Here is a 21366-nt window from a genome sequence, read left to right as displayed (position 1 = left end):
TAGTGCAAGTTGAATAGTTTATTTACATCTGCATAATCCATGACTCAGTATTTCAAAGACGTAAATCAATTGTATCGTGCTTTTTAAAAAAAAAAAGAAATCCAGTTTGGATCTGTTAGTTTATCTTCATTTTCAAGAGCCCTATGCCCTCGAACCATCCTCGTAAATATTCTCGGAATCATTTTCAATATGTTTGTTTGTTATTTTGAAGATGGTGTCTTCAAAACTCCAAAAGTAACCTCACTGCAATATTCCAGAAGAAGCCTCGCCAGTGATCTGCAGAGTATTAGTAGAGCTTGCTTGAACCTGTAATGACACAATGTTGAGAGATGTTGGTTAGCCTTGCTGAAAACAATTTGACACTGAAGAGTTGAACTGTTTCCTTTTCTTTCTCATGACCTAAAATCTTTCCAGTTTAATTTTTCATGCTCTAGCTCTTTAATTTTAGACATTTTCTATTAGATGTTTATAATGTTCACCATCTGATTTAAAAAAAAAAACTTGAATGCATCCCAGAACACCACATTGCTTTCAACTGATCCCAAATTCTCATCTCATTGCAGTTGGATTTTATCCAGAAATCTGTTCCAAACTGCAATTTGAGGTAATGAGGCTTTCAATCTCCATTGCAGTTTGGGCTTTCCAGGCAATTGATTGTATGGATATAGTCACAACAATACATATCAGTTTTCGGTGTGTATAAATACAAAAGTGATAGATAGGGGCCTAGGCAGCTGAAGGTACGGCCGCCAATAATGGAGTGAGGAAATTCAGGGGTGCGCAAGAGGCCAGAATTGGAGGAGTGCAGAGATCTCGGAGGGTTGTAGGGCTGGAGGAGGTTACAGAGATAGGGAGGGGCAAGGCCATGGATAGGTTTGCAAACGAGAATGAGAATTTTAAAAACGTGAGCCTCCAAGAGGTGCTCTCACCAGTTTGCGCCCGAGACAAAGTGAGGTATGAGCTGAATTCAAGATGGGGCCAGTGAAGCATTATTGACTGTCTGTACCACATATGGAGTGGAGGAAATTATTTGGGAATACATTCGGAGAATAGAAATTTGATTCTCTACTGGTGAGGGACACTCAGAGTATCATTTTTGCCCAGTTTTCCTTCCTTCCCACAAGATGCTTCAACAGCTTTCTGAATGTAAATGGGGCATTGTCACCGTGGCGTATATACTGGAACTGGTTAAAATCATGTCTTGAGATTTCTATATTTTTAAATTAGAATTGCCACATTTCCAATTTTTTTTTAGCTTTTGTTTTCTTTATTTGAGAGTTTCTTAAAACAAGTGTTACATCCCTTTCTTTGATTTGATTGCACTTAGCTGGCATACGTACACCCTTCACTTTCAACAATTTATGTTTTTCTAAGTGTAGAAGTTTGAGCGTACTGCAGTATACAGCATCAGTTGTCATATTTGCGTAGAGGTTAATTTCACAGCCGATAGTAATACCACTCCAAAGCTCCAATTAACTAGAATTAATATGAGAAATACAAACTAACACCTTTGACTACAATTTGGGTCTTGCACCCACTTGCAAGTTAAAATTGGGAATAATGGAGCGTCAACACACATGGGATGTGAGACTTCAGCGGTGTGGGAAATGGGTGAGGGAGCAGGAGGCATGCTCACTTCTTGGATATCTGCTATCAATGAGTCTACATAGATTCTGAATTTTTCCACTTTGTACAACCAGTTATGGTAACCAAGAATGAGGGAACTGAATAACATTGGAGCATTGACCTCTTCCATAATTTTGTATACTCTCGCATCATTTATTTTGTTTGCTATGACCTGTCATCTGTCCTTCTCCCTCCATCGTTTTACTTTAGTTAGCTATTTTCCAGCCTTCCATATATAAAAGCCCTTTTCTGTATGTTGTGTAATACATTTGTACAATGCCTTTCGTGCAATAAAATGTCCCATGAATTCGGAGGAAGGTGAGCAAACACTATGAAGGGCTTTGAAGGGTAGAGTGAGGTTCACTGAGAACAGAGGTGATGAGTGTGGTTTGGAATATGGACCCAGAGTTCAAGATGATTTGGAGCTTGTGTAGGTTTTTGTTGGGGAGGCTGGTGAGCCTTCAGGTGAACAAGACATCAGGGAGAGTTTCAGTGGTGGAGGGGTGTGCTGGCAGGTAATGTTTCAGAGGTGCAAGTAAGTGATCTTGATGAAGACCAGATGAATTGAAAGTCAGTTTACTGCCGAGCTGGACATTGAGGTGGCGCACTTGTGGATTCAGTCTGAGCAAGCAGCTGGGGAAGAAGATGGAACCGGTGCCAGTCGTGCAAGATTCCAGGTGGGAGCAGAACACGATGACTTTAGTCTTGCTGATTTTGACTTTAATATTAATCAGGCAGTTGGATAGTGTGGGATGGTTATGGAATCAAGGGTCACGAGTAAGAGGTAGAATTGGTTGTCTTTAGTATACATATAGAAGCTGATCTCATGGTCGTGTATGATGCCAAATGGATGTATTTTAGTAGTAGAAGGGACCAAGGATGGAGCGCTGAGCAGTATGGGAAAGGAAACTATTGGAAGTAAGCAAACTCAATGGGATCAGTAGAGATGGAATGATGGTGCCACAGAGGTCAATTGTGGAGGAGGATGGAATAATCAACTGTAACGAATGCCAGAGAAAAGTTGAGAACAGAGAGTGCATCACAGTGTGGAAGGGTGATGTGGAAGCAGGGCTGTCTCTGTGTTATGGGCAGGATGGAAACCCAGCTGGAGAGACTCAAATAGGAAGCGATAAGGAGATTTGAGTACATAATTATGTTGACAACTGCTTAATCACCTTTGAAAGGAGGGAGCAGTAGTTCGCGAGGCCAAAGAGATTCGGGGTGAACTGTTTAAGGAGAAGAGTGATAGTTTTTTTTTTAAAGGGGCACGTATGATGCCCGAGAAAAGAGAGAGAGGTTGACAGTGCCAAGCATTGATCTGTGAAGTGGTAGTTGAGTGATGAGATACTGGGTTAAGAGGGTATCATTCTGGAAAGCAAGGAGATTTTGGCTTGAAAAGGAGAGGCAATACCATTTCAGATGGTCAAGCCAGATTTGGCTGTGAATAATGAAACTGGTTGTAAGGCAAGTGCGTTTGAGGCAACGTCCCGTACCAAAGATTGGCAAAGGTGAGAAATCATCCAGGATCTGATGGAACTGAGGGCATCAAAGAAGACAATTTTTGAGATTATCAACAGAGATGAACTAGAGGAGTGGGAGTTGGAAGTTTGAAAGGGTGCTGGGCTGGAGAGTGAGGTAGAAGGGATAGAGACAGGCAAATAAATCTTGATGGTGAAGGAGATGAGGATATGGTTGGAAGTGGCTTTATCAATCGTAACTTTGTTGGTTTGTTTCCAGCAAAGCAAAGTCACCACTGTTTATAATTTGCTCATTTTCTTTTTGGATACCATCCACTTTTTCAATAAAAGGCTTCTCCTGGCAGTTAGGATACTAGACGGATGAGCTCAGTTGAATGGCCTTTTCTCATCATTATGTCTCTGTATTGTACCCTGCCTTATCACAATCATGCCTTTCTGCATTGGCAGGTTCATGGGGAAAAGGTTAATGAGGCTAAATTTATTTGATCACTGAAAATATAGGGGGAAATATTTTAAGCACACATTCTAGTATATTTTAGATTTGTGACTAGGGTTATTGTTTCAATTAATTGCTTATGGCAGAGCTCCAATGAGAGACTCTTCTTCCTTATACAACACGAAAAAAGACAATTTCTAGCAAATCTGTTTATTGTCCGAGAACTTGTGTTTTTGAGGGTGAAGGAGTTGGCTATCCGTTTTGCTACTCTGTCTGCAAATGCTGTGACATGGGTTTGCATCTGTGATTTCGTATATGGTCAGTACATGGCCTTGGTCATACCCTTTTTTGGGGGTGAGGATTGGGAGGGAAGAAAGAAAAGGAAAACACTGAGCAATTTGCTACAAAAGTTTGTCTGTCTTAACTTTTTTCTCTGTGCTGATGTAGAACTGTTCATCTCCACAGGGGCTCCATACTGGGATCCAACAAAGAACTGATGATGTTCGTTTGATCAAGGTAAATGTGTTGGAATGACTAGCAACCCTAGAAATTTATTTTCTCTTGGAGTCAAATGTTCAGTTATTACTTTTCAGGTGAAAGGCTTTTTTCTCTTTGTAGTCTTTGAAGTTCTTCTCTAAAGAAACAAATTCATGTTCAGTCTCCTATTTATACCTATTATAACTTGCTCATAGCTCTCTAATAGAAACACTTATATAGCTCACCACCCCAACACACTCATTGTATAGTTCTTGAGAAGAGCATTACGGTAAGGGACTATGTTTACAAAGCATGCTAAAATTCAAAATATCTAAATCTATATATACCTCAACATATGCATTAATGCACCATATCAAAACTGAAGCAATGTTGTTGTCTGTATTGGTAAGAGGGGAAGCAAGTAGCTCAAATTTGCACATCCCCACCAGAAATAAGAAAGTTGCGAAGAATCGTAGAAATTGGAATCTATATTTAGCCACTTCATGCATGTATGAACACATGAAATTGACAAGCAGGAAGAGACCAGCTGGACCATCAAGCCTGCCCCACGCTAATGATGGCTGAAGCATCATGACTCGACACTTCCTAGCTCCCTCCCTCCCACCCCCATCACAGCGACATAATCTCCTGAGTGAGGAAAAAAACCTAAGGCCAAAAGGGAAAAAAATACTCTGGAAAATTCCTGTCCGACCTCCTCAGACCATCAAAACCAGTCCAGGAGATCACATGGACCGTGTGTTATCTATAAAGACACTTAGCTTGTATATGATGCGATCTCTGCCTCATTCAAGAGCCGGTCCAGCACCCTCTTGAATGCATACAGAGTCAGCACCCACTACCAGTGTATTCCAGAACCTCCCAACATCGAGTCGATTCCTACCATTATATGGTTTAAACTCATATCCCCTGATCATCCCCAATCTGTTAAACTGGAATAATCTATCAATTAGGCACTCTATCCAGCCCTTTAATTATTTTATAGACCTCTATCAGGCCACCTCTAAGTCTACGCTGCTCTAAAGTAAATAGGCCAAGGCCCTTGAGCCTAAGTGAGTGGCTGAGGTTCTTTAAGCTAGGAATCATTCTTGTAGCTCTTCTCTGGACCTTTTCCAAGGTCACTCTATCGCCCACCATGTTGGGGACAAAACTGGGCACAGTACTCCAGATGCGGTCTGATCTGTGATTGTATAAGAAAAAAGTCTCTAGATTTCTGCAACATATGTAGCACAGTATAGGCAGATGACAGAAATTCAAAGCTAGTGACTACCATATTTTTATAAAGATATAAACTGACGTAATAAAGACTCACTGTGCACTTGGTTGAACATAAAGCAAGGCTTTAATCGACTTGTAACAAAACATGGAGGTCTAGTTAGTAGTCACTAGCTTCCTGTTTCCAGATTGTCTCTGGCCAAGTTGGGCCCACGCCCGAGTATTTATACTCCTCGGACGGCGCCCTCAGCTGGCCGTCCAGTAGTACTTCCTGAGTTACTTCTTGTAGAAGTTGCGATTTATGACATAAACTTTGTATTAATGTCTGATGCAAATTTAATAGGCTAAAATGTAAAGTTAGAAATGCTCTTAATGCATCGGAATGGAGATTCATCTAGCTCACTGGATGCTCAGTCTCCTGTTTCAATGTTACAAGTTCCGTAGCAACCTTTTATAAATCAATAATCTCCATGAACATTGGCTCAATCTTTTGGCTGTGAAGAATCACAAGACGGCTGCCAGCTTTGGTAATATGCCCTGTTCTGTGTCTCACCCAGTTGTGCTACTGCATTTCTCCTGAATTGTTATAAAGGAAATGAAGAATCTTGCTTTATGTTGAGACTTTTTGGCAAAGTCAGATCTTCTATGAGCCAGGATTTTTTAGGGATGGGACTCAACGCAGTGTGTTTTCTCACTTGCCTTTTTCATGGGCCTCCCTACACCATCTGAGATTCAGAGAACAGGTCTGTATCCTATTCCCAAGCCTCCAGCAGTACCACTCTGAAAGAAGTGACTAGGAGCTGCACAAGAGTGGCCCAGGGTGCATCTCCCTCCAATTTTCTTCTCTCTCAGGAGTAGCTGGGCTAAAGAACTGTGTCCAAACCTAAATTATCCACTTCATGGTAGTTTGGGAAAGCCAAGTTAATCAACTTTCACTCATAAACAATTTAATGAAGTTTCAGTGTGCCATGATTAACCATTAATCTCTTTAGCTTTTAGAGTTTAAAATGTAGTGTGCATCATGAAAACGGTTTCACTTGGACATCATAGTCTGAAATCATTGCATGTGATTGGCGTTGCAGCGTTGCCACCAGGAAACCAGCAAAAGAATACCCTCATGGAGTGGGCGTCCAATCTGGATGGAAAAGATGGTGTTGGGGAGGGTGAAAGTACCGCATACCTTTGTCATACATTCCTATACACGCCCCACTATCTGTCAATATTGCAAGCGGTTGTTAAAAGGCCTGTTTCGGCAAGGAATGCAATGTAGAGGTAAGGGCTGTATATGTACAAGTAATGCTGTTTGTGGCTAAAGTAATGTGTTGCCATTTTTTGGGTCATAACAGCTGAAGTAACTCGGTAACAGTATTTTAGTCCTTCACAAGCAATACTTTGGCCTACAAATTATACTGTCCAATATTAGCATGTGAACTCTGAACATTTTTTATTCAAGCAAGTTAATACATATGCTAACATAAGAACATAAGAAATAGGAGCAGGAGTAGGCCAATCGGCCCCTCGAGCCTGCTCCACCATTCAATAAGATCATGGCTGATCTGATCCTAACCTCAAATCTTCTATCACTCTGCATCCACCCGAACCCATGTGATCTCCCGGGAGAGGCGAAAAACCAGATAAAGATCCAATGGCCAATTTGGGAGAAAAAAATCTGGGAAATTCCTCTCCGACCCATCTAGGCGATCGAAATTCTTCCAGGAAATCACTCTGTCCCTATATTTTCTACAGTACTTACCTTCTGTAAAGGCGATCTCCACCCCAGCCAGGAACAGGAATAAAACCATCTCCTGAAATCTAACACAGAATTAGAACACAGTAGGAGCAGAACCAGGCTACACGGCCCCTGGGCCCACTCCACTACCCACAGGGCCATGACCATTCCGAACCTAGACTCATGTCCAATTTCCTGCCCGCTCCCCGTAACCCTTAATTCCCTTTACTTCTAGGAAACTATCTATTTCTGTTTTAAATGTATTTAATGATGTAGCTTCCACAGCTCTCTGGGGCAGCAAATTCCACAAACCTACCACCCTCTGAGTGAAGAAGTTTCTCCTCATCTCAGTTTTGAAAGAGCAGCCCCTTATTTTAAGATTATGCCCCCTAGTTCTAGTTTCACCCATCATTGGGAACATCCTCACCGCATCCACCCGATCCAACCCCTTCACAATCTTATATGTTTCAATAAGATCGCCTCTCATTCTTCTGAACTCCAATGAGTAGAGTCCCAATCTACTCAACCTCTCCTCATATGAACACCCCTCATCCCCGGGATTAACCGAGTGAACCTTCTTTGTACTGACTCGAGAGCAAGTATGTCTTTTCTTAAGTATGGACACCAAAACTGTATGCAGTATTCCAGGTGCGGTCTCACCAATACCTTGTACAACTGCAGCAATACCTCCCTGTTTTTATATTCCATCCCCCTAGCAATAAAAGCCAACATTCCATTGGCCTTCTTGATCACTTGCTGCACCTGCATACTAACTTTTTGAGTTTCGTGCACCAGGACCCCCAGATCCCTTTGTACTACAGTACTTTCCAGTTTCTTGCCATTAAGATAATAACTTGCTCTATGATTTTTCCTGCCAAACCTCACACTTTCCAGTATTGTATTCCGTCCTCCTCACTCACTACTTTCCGTCCCATCTTTGTATCATCTGCAAACTTTGATATGTTACACTCGGTCCCCTCCTCCAAATCGTTAATATAGATTGTAAAGAGTTGGGGACCCAGCACTGACCCCTGCGGAACACCACTAGTTACTGGTTGCCAATCTGAGAACGAACCATTTATCCCAACTCTCTGCTTTCTGTTAGAGAGCCAATCCTCCACCCACGCCAGAATATTACCCCCAATCCCGTGATTTTTTATCTTGAGCAATAATCTTTTGTGTGGCACCTTGTCAAATGCCTTTTGGAAGTCTAAATACACTACGTCCACTGGTTCCCCTTTATCCACCCTGTATGTTACTTCCTCAAAGAACTCAAGCAAATTTGTCAAACATGACTTCCCCTTCATGAAACCATGCTGAGTTTGTCCTATTAAATTATGTTTATCCAAATGTCCCGTTACTGTCTCCTTAATAATGGATTCTAACATTTTACCAACCACAGATGTTAGGCTAACAGGTCTATAGTTTCCAGCCTTCTGCCTACTACCCTTTTTAAATAAGGGTGTTACATTAGCAGTTTTCCAATCTGCCGGGACCTTTGCTGAGTCCAGTGAGTTTTGGAAAATTATTACCAATGCATCCACAATCCCTACCGCTACTTCTCTCAAGACCCTAGGATGCAAGCCATCAGGTCCAGGGGATTTATCCGCCTTGAGTCCCATTATTTTACCAAGTACCACGTCCTTAGTGATTTTAATCGTATTTAGTTCCTCTCCCCCTAGAGCCCCCTGTTTGTCCAGTGTTGGGATATTCTTAGTGTCCTCTACTGTAAAGACTGATACAAAATAATTGTTCAGTGTTTTTGCCATCTCCATGTTTCCCACCATTAATTTCCCGGTCTCATCCTCTAAGGGACCAACATTTACTTTAGCTAGCCTTTTTCTTTTTATATAACTATAGAAACTTTTGCTGTCTGTTTTTGCTAATTTACTTTCATAATCTATCTTCCCTTTCTTAATCAATCTTTTAGTTATTTTTTGCTGTCTTTTAAAGACTTCCCAATCTTCCATCCTCCCACTAGATTTGGCTACCTTATATGCCCTTGTTTTTAGTCGGATACTATCCTTAATTACTTTACTTAGCCATGGATGGCTATCTTTTCTTTTACACCCTTTTTTCCTCAGTGGAATATATATTTTTTGGAAGTTGTAAAATAACTCCTTAAATGTACACCACTGGTCATGTACCGTCTTACCCTTTAATCTATTTTCCCAGTCCACTCTAATCAATTCCATTCTCATACCTTCATCGTCTCCTTTATTCAAGCTTAGCACGCTTGTTTGAGATCCAACCTTCTCACCCTCTAATTGAATATGGAACTCAACCATGTTATGGTCACTCATTCCAAGGGGATCCTTTACTAGGACATTTTTAATTAATCCTGTCTCATTACACAGGACCAAATCTAAGGTTGCTTGCCCCCTGGTCGGTTCAGTTACATACTGCTCAAGAAACCCATCCCTAATACACTCAATGAACTCCTCCTCAAGGCTGCTCTGCCCAATTTGATTTGTCCAGTTAATATGATAATTAAAATCCCCCATAATTATAGCTGTTCCCTTATTACAAGCCTCAACTATTTCCTGATTAATACTCCGTCCAACAGAGTTGCAACTGTTCGGAGGCCTATAGACTACACCCACTAGTGTTTTTTTCCCTTATTATTCCTTATCTCCACCCAAACTGTTTCACTATCCTGCTCCTTTGACCCAATATCATTTCTCTGTATTATAGTGATTCCTTCCTTTATTAACATAGCCACCCCACCTCCTCTCCCTTCCTGTCTGTCCTTCCTGATTGTTAAATAACCTGGTATGTTTAATTCCCAGTCATGGTCACCCTGCAGCCATGTTTCTGTAATGGCCACAAGATCATACCCATATGTCGTTATTTGTGCCGTTAACTCATTCATTTTGTTACGAATGCTACGTGCATTCAGATAAAGAACTTTCAAATATGTTTTGTAACACTTAGTTCCTGTTTTTTCCCTTTTTAGTACTTTACTTTTTACTCCATACCTTCTGTCCCTTCCTGACACGTTCTGTTTTTTAATTCCCCCACTGCTACCTCAGTCTATGACCTTCTCTGTTGTCATTTCTATTATTTGCTCTCTAGAAACCTCCCCCCCACTAATTAGTTTAAAGCCCTCTCTACAGCCCTAGTTATATGATTCGCCAAGACTCTAGTCCCAGCACTGGCCAAGTGGAGTCCGTCCCAACGGAACAGCTCCCTCCTGTCCCAGTACTGGTGCCAGTGTCCCAAGAAGCAAAACCCATTTCTCCCACACCAGTCTTTGAGCCACGCATTTAACTCTTTAATTTTAATTATCCTAGCCAAATTCGCTTGTGGCTCAGGTAATAACCCAGAGATTATTACCCTTGAGGTTCTGTTTTTTAATTTGACCCCTAGCTGCTCATACTCCTTTAACAGAACCGTCTTCCTTGTCCTATCTACGTCGTTTGTACCAACATGGACCACGACAACTGGATCCTCCCCCTCCCACTCCAAGTTTCTTTCCAGCCCAGAAGAGATGTCCTTAACCCTGGCACCGGGCAGGCAACACAGCCTTCGGGACTCCCGCTCTTGACTGCAGAGAACCCTATCTATCCCCCTAATGATACTATCCCCTACCACTACAACATTTCTTTTTACTCCCTCCACTTGAATGGCCCCCGTACCACGGTGCTGTGGCCAGGTTGCTCATCCTCACTGCAGTCCCCGCTCCCACCCTCACGGAGTAAGAACCTCGATCCTGCTGGACAAGAACAAGGGCTGCGTCTCCTTAACACTACATCCTGGATCCCTGTACCTTCCTCACTCGTAGTCACACCGTCCTGTCCCTGACTACGGACTACATCTGCAGTAATTAACTTCATAGGTGTGACCATCTCCTGAAACAGAGTTCAGGAACTTCTCCCCCTCCCTGATGTGTCGCAGTGTCTGAAGCTCGGTCTCAAGCTCCATAACATGGAACTTGAGTTCCTCTAGCAGCAAACACTTGTCGCAGATGTAATCACCGTGAGCCTCAATGGGGACCACCGGCTCCCACATCTCGCAACAGTAACACATCACCTGCTCCATTCTATATAATTAATTAAATTTCTTATTATTAGTTATGAAGACCCTGCCCGGATATAGATGATATCACACCACTATTCAATAGGACTTACCAACTTAAAGGTATAAAAGAGAAGAGAAGGAAGAAAACCAACCAACCAGCTGATCACCAACCTCCTCCTTGAATACTGTCTGTGGGGCCTGTTTGGTTGACTCGTCTCGCTGCTCCGCCTCCGCAGTGCTGTCTAAGCCTGGGAGTGAGGAACAAAACAGAGCAAAAAAGCACACCCTCACCTCCCACTTGTCCGAACTCTCCCACTTAGCAAAACCCCAGCAGCACTCAATGCACAAAGCACTTAAATAACAGGTGAAGTAACTTGATATGAAAGCATTAAGTACTCATGCTAATACTGCAGTGTAATGTCTAGACGTTTGCATTTCTTGGTGCTTTGTAAATATCTTTTATCTTATTCTGTTTATATGCTTGTATACTGCTATTTCTCAACTGATTAACATCTTGTATCACATTGCTTCTCCAGCTAGTACATAATGTTTGATGGATAGTTGGAAGACTTGCCAAAATAAATTTTAGAATTAATTTCTTGTGCATTTATTAGGTCCCCATAATTTTACTATACCCCATGTATTCTGAATTTTAATTTTGTATCTATTGATGCAAAACATTTTTCATATTTCACTTTTCTAATGTATTTGCACATGATCTACAAAACTGAAATATTCAATATAAAATTAAACTTTTCAGTTAAATTTATATCTTTTATGAACTAACTGCAGTGATTGGACTGTATAGCAATGAGATTAAATCAGTATTTAGTCTTGCATCCCCAGTAATTCTTCATTTTTCCACTCAGTGGTAAACTTGTTAAAATGTCAGCTGTAATTTGACTGAGGCACCTGTGCATTCCATTGAAATTTCACTTGGCTTGCTCTGATTTTACAGACTGCAAGTTTAATTGCCACAAGCGATGTGCATCCAAGGTGCCCAGGGATTGTCTTGGTGAAGTCGTCTTCAATGGAGGTGAGGAAATGCATGCAAACTAGTCTTGAGTCATGTCATATCCTGGTATCCAATGTAGAAGAAATTGGATCATTTGATTGAATGCAGAGCTTTTCTTGTGATGTGTGTTGTGATTTAACTGTTACAGGAAACTTTCTGATATCCGGCACTGACGGGACCGAGCTGGTGTCGTACCATCAAAAGTGCCAGACATACCAGCGTTAATGTTGAGAGATACGGAACTGAAAAGCCCCGTGTGAATCAACAAACCCTAACAGCTTCAAAACAGTCGGCTGCAGCTGCAAGCGTCTCTAGCTGAAGCTGTTGCTATAGCTACAGACCTTGCAGTGCCTGACTGGGGAAAAAAAAGCAACGAGAACTAAAAAAACTTATAGAAAACGGCTCCTGATTTTTGCCGTTAGATCGAGTATTCCGGACATATAACCTCCGGATAAACCAAAGTCTCCTGTATTGTGTAGTCCTAAATATCTTTAAAATTCTCTTCCTCCAAAAGCAAATCTATTTGTCATCGAGCCCATACCAGTAGGCTTTGTGCTGCAAATGGCGGAGTGTTTTGGGGGTACAGGTTCACAGCGTGTTAAAGGTAGCACCTCGGGTTGAGAAGGCTGCAAAAAAAAGCGAGTAGAATTCTAGGTTTTATTACAAGGTTTGGAATATAAAAGCCAAGAGGTAATCATGAGCCTATATAAAAGCCTTAATAAAACCTAAGTTAGAGTACTGTGTGTAATATCGGGCTTCACACTCTAGGAAGAATATTAAGGATTCACCAGGATGCTGTCTGGTATGAGGAAATAAAAATACGAAGACTTGACAGATTGGGTTTTTGTTTTGGTTAGAACAATACAGATTACAGGGTGATATGATGGAAGTATTTAAAACTGTGAAAGGATGGAACAGGATATATTGAAGCAGTATAGAAACATAGAAACATAGAAGGTAGGAGCAGGAGTAGGCCATTCGGCCCCTCGAGCCTGCGCCACCATTCAATGAGACCATGGCTGATCATCCAAATTCAGTACCCCGTTCCTGCCTTCTCTCCATATCCCTTGATCCCTTTAGCCTTAAGAAATATATCCAACTCCTTCTTGAATATATTTAATGAATTGGCCTCTACTGCCTTCTGTGGTAGAGAATTCCACAGGTTCACCACTCTCTGGGTGAAGAAATTCCTCCTCATCTCTGTCCTAAATGGCTTACCCCTTATCCTTAGACTGTGACCCCTGGTTCTGGACTCCCCGACCATTGGGAAGATCCTTCCTGCATCTGGTCTGTCTAGTCCTGTTAGAATTTTATAAGTTTCAATGAGATCCCCTCTCATTCTTCTAAACTCCAGCGAGTATAAGCCTAATCGACCCACTCTCTCTTCATACGTCATTCCTGCCATCCCAGGTATCAGCCTGGTGAATCTTCGCTGCACTCCCTCCATGGCAAGAACATCCTTCCTCAGATAAGGCGACCAAAACTGCACACAATACAATACTTGTATGTTTCCAGTAATTAAGGGGCCTATGAAGGGTCCACAGATACAAGATTAAATATAAAAGATTTAGAACAGAGAGCAGGAGAAACACAGAGAATCGTGAGAATGTGAAATTCACTTCCGGTATCTGTGGTTGAGGCAGAAATTTGTGTCAGCATTCAAGAGTAGATTGGATAGATGGATGAAGGAACAGGGGTAAAGGGATGTGGGAACAGGGTGGGTAAATATGATTAGGACTATTTGTTCACGTGAAAGGTAAAGGACAAGGCGGACTGGTTGGGCTGAATCGCTTGTTTCCGTGTTGTCATTTTTATGTATTTCTATAAATACTATTCTGACGCGAAAGGAGCAGTAATCCTACTGGCTGTAAATACTCCAGTGGTTTTGTGGCCTGATCAATCACTATATGTATAAAATCAATACACAGATTCAAAATTGTTCTCGAGATCCTCTTTACATGTATATTCGAGAATTTTACTCCATTTTGCAACCTTGTGTATGCAGACAGAAAGGCGGGAGACTGTTTATTAGAAATATGCCAGCTGGTAAGTGTTCGGAAACTTAGCAGAAGACTGAGTAGTGGGTAGGTGCATGGAGAGGAGTTGGGCCATGGAGACTGGGTCGAGAGAGGAAAAGCCGAGAGCTCTCGATATTCATTGTGTACTCCAACATGGACTATGAAAAATACACTGTGCACCTAATTAAAAGAGCCCCTGGAGTGGCGAAAATGCTATTTTACTTTTCATAAATGCAATGCACAAATATAACTGGAAACACAATAGGCTTCATCATTGTCAACAGTGTTAAACATCTGTGAGTAATTTCAGTAAACCTTCCCTGCTCACAGAAACAAAGGTTTGATGAATATTGTGTACTCTAGCATATAAAATGGGGTTAAAGCAGGGGGCTGTTTTAAACAAGAGCATAAAATAACAATGATGGCTATGCCAACTAGCACTTATTTATATTGTGCTTCTCGTGCAAAAGAACATCTGAGAGTGCTTTAGAAAATAAAAGATTTTCCGTAGAAGGCTCCACCATTATTTGACATGAGTAGCTACGATTACGGTTGACACTCATCCATGATTGAATTTTTCAATTACTGCTGGCTCATGGAAGTTTCAATTGTTACCGCACTTTCATGTTATAAATTCCGCATTGACATACGTGGGATAATTGTAACACCGCGTTATGGGATAAATGTGTTGCATGAAATACTTCTCATACTATGGGCAATGATGGTAAAAAGTTTACGATTTTTCAGTGTTGCAGTGTTTAACAGCTTGTGTCAAATGAACTTAAAAAATTTTGCTTTAGATTACTCTGTCTTGGAAACAGGAAATCTTAAGCATGAAAAAAGTGAAACAAATAATATTGATAGAAAAGCAGGTGCTGGGACAATACATTTGAGGCAGACTTGCAGCAATGATGTCAGTTAATAGTCTGCGATTCATAGGCATGACTACTTTCTTCAACAATGCAGAACAATTGGCATCATGTACAAAGGACTTGTAAAACATAACTTAGATTTGTATGGATTGCGAGCAGAACTGTTCTAATTAAGATCCCTTTGTTTCTCCCTAAACTTAGGGTCATCCAAAACTCTGCTTCCCGTGTCCTAACTCGCACCAAGTCCCGTTCACCCATCGCCCCTGTGCTCGCTGACCTACATTGGCTCCCGGTTGAGCAATGCCTCGATTGTAAAATTCTCATCCTTGTTTTCAAATCCCTCCATGGCCTTGCCCCTCCCTATCTCTGTAACCTCCTCCAGCCCTACAACCCTCCAAGATATCCTCCAATTCTGGCCTCTTGCGCATCCCTGAATTTCTTCACTCCACCATTTGCAGCTGTGCCTTCAGCTGCTGAGGCCCTAAGCTCTGGAATTCCTCCCTAAAACTCTCTCTCTCTCTTTCCTCCTTTAAGACCCTTCTTAAAACCTACTTCTTCGATCAAGTCTTTGGCCATTTGCCCTAATATCTCCTTGTGTGGCTTGGTGTCTTGGGACATTTTACTACCTAAAAGGCTCTATATAAATACAAGTTGTTTTTGTTGTTGTTCTCCTCATCATTATCAATAGGAATTCAATATTAAAATCTGTAGATGACACCAAATTGGGGAGTATAGTTAATACTGAGGAAGACTATGACAAAATACAAGAAGACTTTAACGAACTTGCAGAATGGGCATGTAAATGGCAAATGAATTTCAATATAGATAAGTGTGAGCTGGTGCATTTTGGTAGGAGGATAAGGATGCCACCTACTCCTTGGAAAGTAAGAGTCTAAATGGGGTAGAGGCCCAAAGGGATCTAGGGGTACACATTCACAAATCATTAAAGCAGCAATAAATCCATCAAACGTGCAAACAAAGCACTGGGGTTTATTTCTAGAGGAATAGAATTGAGAAGCAGAGACGTTATGTTAAACTTATATAGAACCTGGGTTAGACCACACTTAAGAGTACTATACACAGTTCTGTTCTCCATATTTCAAAAAGGGTATAGAAGCACTGGAGAAAGTGCAATAAAGATTTACAGGGATAATACTAGAACTGATACAGTACAGCTATATGAAAAGGCTGAACAAGACAGAGGTGGCCTGATCAAGGGATTTGATGAGGTAGACGTAGAGAAGATATTTTGATTTGTGGGGGAGTCCAAAACTAGGGGCCATAAATATGATAGTCACTAATAAATCCAATAAGGAATTTAGGAGAAACTTCTTTACTCAGAGAGTGGTGAGAATGTGGATCTTGCTACCAAATGGAGTGGTTGAGGCAATAGCATAAATGCATTTAAGATGAAGCTAGCTAAGTAAATGAGGGTGAAAGGAATAGAAGGATATGTTGATAGGGTGAGATGAAGTAAGGTGGGAGGAGGCTCGTGTGGAGCATAAATACCGGCATAGACCTGTTGGGCTGAATGGCATGTTTCTGTGCTGTAAAGTCTATGTGTTTGGTGACTTTTTTAAAAATTAATTGGAAAAAAATATATACTGAACATGAACTGTTCCTGTATTTAAGGATGCCAACCAGGGTATTTTTTTGATTGAAATTTCGCTGATTTTGATTTTCAAATGTTTCTGTACATTCAGATAATTTTTGAATAAAATAAGAAAACTAGATGCTACATGTTTTACAAAGCTACTGTTACATCTTATAATTTTCCCCCTATATCCTCACTAATTTCTCTCCCCGTCCCTCCTCTCCTGAAGGGGTATGGTTCCACAAGAACTTAGCCCTGTCTTGTACCTTGCCCAGTTGTCATTATTGACATGCAAACCTTGAAGGTGAGTGTTGGCAAGCCTTTCAACTATGGGAGACATTACCGCCAAGCCTGATCCTGTCTTCACATTACATTAAGCAAGGGTTGCTGGCTAACATTCGGGAGCGCGAGACTTACTTTACATGGGCGCTGAGGCCAATTGCAGCAATTTCACCACCTTCCTCGGTGAGGTCAGATAATTCAACACAGGCTAGGAATTGAATTGAGGACCACCTTGGTTTGCATAGCTCATGAACTCGCTGGCTAAACTCACTGAGCCATTGGGAGAGTTCCAGTACATTAGATGGTTAACTATTATTGCAGATAACCTATCTCATCACTTGGAACTTATGTAGTAACTTTAATGTAATTACTATTTGCAGAGCCAGCCAGCCCAGGACCTGATTCAGATATGCCCATGGAGGTAGATAGCAGTGACATGAACAGCGATGGAAGCAGGATGTTGGACGACACCGAGGAGCCGTCCACATCAGAGGAGAAGTTGTATTTTATGGACTCGTCTGATCTGGATGGTGACAAAGACGAAGAACCTGTCCGAACAATCAGGTAGTCCTTTCATTACAAAAGCAAAATACTGCGGATGCTGGAAATCTGAAATAAAAACAGAAAATGCTGGAAATACTCAGCAGGTCAGGTAGCATCTGCGGAGAGAGAAACAGAGTTAACATTTCAGGTCGATGACCTGTCGTCAGAACTGAGTTCTGACGAAGGGTCATCGACCTGAAACGTTAACTCTGTTTCTCTCTCCGCAGATGCTGCCTGACCTGCTGAGTATTTCCGGCATTTTCTGTTTTTATTTTAGTCCTTTCATTATATGCCTTAGTACCTATCAAAGTGAGAAAGAAATCTGTTTTGTTCGGCAATGGTCAGTAGACTTTCTATTGTACTTAAGACTCGGGTGCTTTGTTTACTGTATCGTTGGATCACGTTTAGAATCTGGTATCTTGGAAGCAGACCTGATGCTGTATATTAACAAATTGTTACAATTGGCACATAAAGTGCATCCATTTTTGGACATATCTTTGAAGAATGAGCCAGCTGTGATGCTCCTGTATATGAAACCAATTTCAGGTAGGTTGTGTGCATTCATTATGTAGTTGTGGTCATACAAAGCTTTTCTTTGGTTATTGAGCAGCCTTTCTTTCAGTGGTAAGAAAACCACACTTGAGGATCACTACTTGATGTGGAATGGGTCAGTGAGGCTTTGCTCTCCCTCTGGCTGTATTATATCTGACCAGAAATTGCTTAATGCTGACACTGTGCCTAAAATACGCAGAGTTACGTTCTCCAGCACTATCATCCCTGATGAACACACAAAAATTGCCCTGTTCTTCTTGAAAAGCTGTCCATCTGTAACATCTCCTGGTTCTGAGAAAAGGGCATAAAAAATGTTCAACAAAACAAAATTGAAATAATTCCTGATCTCGTCCACAAGCCTATAGGATTTCCAGCAATCCTGCTTATTGTTGAGGATTTGGTATACCAGATTTTTGCTGTGAACAGTTAATGATCAAAAGGGCACTGCCAGCCTGTCAGATAATGGGCTAGAAATTGCTGTTGTCTACATTAGTGAATACTTAACAAAATTGTATGACATTGCATTGGCCGTTACTTTAACTTATTTAAAAAGAGGACAGAGGAGTGCCATGTGAATGCATTCAACATTTGTCCACTAATATCTCAACAATTTCTGGGTAATATGATGTGCTGTCCAGCATGGCTTATTTTCAGATAACTTCAGAACTGGGTGAATGAGGGGCGGAATAGTACAATGGTTCAACAAATTGTCCCTCGCTTCTGGGGCCCACGTTCTAATCCAAGCCTGAGTTAAGGTGCACTTCCTATAAGGGATCTGTGTCAAATAAGATGAATTTTGGTCACTTTCAATCCAGTTTCTAAGGGGTTTTACTTCCGAGAGCACAACTACTTCTAGTTTGGCACAAATGGATACTAAGAAATTGAAATTCCTATCTTTGCTAAATTGATTGAAAAAAGTAGAAAAATGTTATTCCATTTCTTGAAAATGGAAAAATATAATAAAGTGTGCAACAAAATGGGGCTGTTCAATCCAGCAGGCCTGTACCTTTCACAAACTAATAATACAATGCGCCCTGTCATAGACGCTACTTCATTTATTTAAACTTCTAAGGGAGCTGCATAACTGCAGGCAAAACTTCCAAGAAGATTAAGCTCTGTGAAATTTCTCTCTGATCATTCCCAAGGCAAAGCTCAACGAATTTAATTCAAAGTTTCAACATACCTTGTGCAACACTGACCAGTTGTACTTCAGAAGTGATGGTTCCAGTAGCGCAGGGTCCATCATGCTCTGCAGAGTTTTGATCATTTCTATCTACACATTAATCTTCTAATCTTCAATCCCACTCCTAGTCAGATATTTATCCATTTTTTTAAGGAGTTAATCAAAATGACATTAACTGCTTTTGGAAAAGTCTTCCACAAAATTACAATATGGAGGAAGAAGATTTTAGTCTCTAATCTCACTTGGGCCTTCTAAATTTTATACTCTTATCCCTTAGTTCTGCAGATACAGTTGAATTTAAATAATCTACCTATATCTAGATTACCATGCATTTCAGCATTTTAAAGACCTGTCGTCTTGCTGGTTCATGAGCGGCTTCTTGATCACCACATAAATTTATGAAGGTATAATAAAACATTTTGTACCAGTTCAGTGGCTATTTCTTTTCCAATGTGTATGATTGATACCAGACTGATGCTATTCTTGTTTATGAATGTTCTCTTTAGGTACTGTTCTGTTTAATACTTTAATTTGGTCAAAATAAATCTTACGTTAAGTAGTTTTGGAAAGCACGAAAGATAGACTATTGTATTCACAATCCACAATCTGAATTCTGTATAGTTATTCCTTGTTCAGTAACTTAGAACATTTTGTTCTAGTCCTTCAACAAGCAACAATATTCCTCTCATGAGAGTAGTACAGTCTGTCAAGCACACAAAAAGGAAGAGCAGTACAATGGTGAGAGAAGGCTGGATGGTCCACTACACCAACAAAGACAATCTAGTAAGTACATTTCTTTTGAAACTGTTTGTATTTGCAGAGCTAATGGAATTGGGAGATCTGTAGAGATCAGCTACTCAGTTACAAGACCAAACGATTAGACTTTTACTAGAGGTTCAACAAGATCCAAAGATTATGATGTGTTATGGCTTGTGAACTGAGAAAATGTTGGGATTAAGGACTGTACATTGCAAGTAGGAATGCTGCTTGTTCATTACAAACTAATTGAACGTGCTGTTGGCAAATGAATCCTTACATAAATTGTGCAAATGTGATATATAGCATTTAACAAGGTAACTGTTACCTGGGGGAAAAATTTGGTGGGTTAGCGCCTCCCAGGGGCACTAACGGGGCGTTAGCCACTTCGCACTCCAGCGCGGCGATTTTAGTGCCGCTCGCGAAATTGACCATTCGTTTTGCGTTGGCGCTAAACACTACCACCATGATCTCCTGCACCCGCAGATCGTGACGTCATGCAAGCGTGTAGTGCCCCGGACCCGAAATGTAAGTCCTGCCCCTTGCATTAGCACCTGCCGCTAGGAACAACAGGTAGAAGGAAATGTTTTCAAGTCGGGAAGGGGCTGGGGGAGCACTGTTTAAAGGCGGGTGCTTCCTGCCTTGTCGGCAAAATTTTTGGTACACGCAGTTTGAGAGGGAGAGAGACGCCTGGAGAGATTTAACGCTTTCCTAAGGAGTTTTAGCCCTCAGCACCACTTTTGAGGTTCCTAAGCGCCGAGCACTTTCCCTGGGCCTATCCATTAGTGCTTCCAACACAATTGCTTTCGAGGTCTCCAGGCCGAGACTTAAGGCTGCAATGAGCAGGGTGTTGCTGGCCAGCAAGATGGCCCCTCCCCTTTAAGAACTGGACGATGCCAGTCTGTTTGGCTTCCATGGCAACTGACATCGCCTGAGCTTCGGTAGCGTTCTGAGGTAGCGCCTCACTCCCCGACGTTAGTGCCTTAAGAGAGGTTTGTAGTGCTTAAATCACCTCCAGGGATGATGGAGGCGAATTTTGCAGTCAGAGGCGATAATTAGCGCCGGGCTCTAAACTTTGCACCCGGCCGATAATAGCGCCCCAAAATGGATGATACCCAATTTTTCCCCCCTAGTCCCTTGGATATTAGCCTTTCACCTTTGGGACTTGGTTCAAATTCAGCCCAGATTAATGGGATGAAAGTTTCCCCTGCTTCTCTATAGGTTTCAGTATGAAATGATTTGAGGAAAACTTAATCCAATCCCTAGCCTACAGTACACAAATGTCTCTAATTCAGTGCTGATTGATAATCTCAATCAGAAAAACCACAATTGGCTGGTGTAGGAAATGGAAAACATGTCAGTGCTGCAGTAGGGGCTGATTGGAGTTGGGGTAGAATAGATGGAGCTTTGCTCTCCCTCTGGCTGTATTATATCTGACCAGAAATTGCTTGATGCTGACACTGCCTGAATTGCGCAGAGTTCCGTTCTCCAGCACTATCATCCCTGATGAACACGAAACAATTGCTCTGTTCTTCCTGAAAAGCTGTCCATC

General features: G+C 41.4%; 1 protein-coding gene across 4 annotated transcripts in view; it reads left to right on the top strand.

Annotated features, from left to right (window-relative positions):
* prkd3 (protein kinase D3) overlaps positions 1-21366 on the top strand; it is a 477301-nt gene that overhangs the window by 317186 nt on the left and 138749 nt on the right. For all 4 annotated transcript variants that reach the window (XM_085980200.1, XM_085980197.1, XM_085980198.1 and 1 more), the window contains 5 exons: positions 4006-4056; positions 6333-6522; positions 11958-12035; positions 17161-17344; positions 19718-19841. In XM_085980200.1, coding sequence (XP_085836326.1) covers positions 4006-4056; positions 6333-6522; positions 11958-12035; positions 17161-17344; positions 19718-19841 — 627 coding nt within the window. The remainder of the gene's footprint in view (positions 1-4005; positions 4057-6332; positions 6523-11957; positions 12036-17160; positions 17345-19717; positions 19842-21366) is intronic.

The sequence above is a fragment of the Somniosus microcephalus genome, chromosome 3, assembly GCF_052327205.1.
Source record: "Somniosus microcephalus isolate GS21.2 chromosome 3, FLI_Smic_1.0, whole genome shotgun sequence".
Taxonomy (NCBI): domain Eukaryota; kingdom Metazoa; phylum Chordata; class Chondrichthyes; order Squaliformes; family Somniosidae; genus Somniosus; species Somniosus microcephalus.
This window is presented reverse-complemented; position numbering and strand designations above follow the sequence as displayed.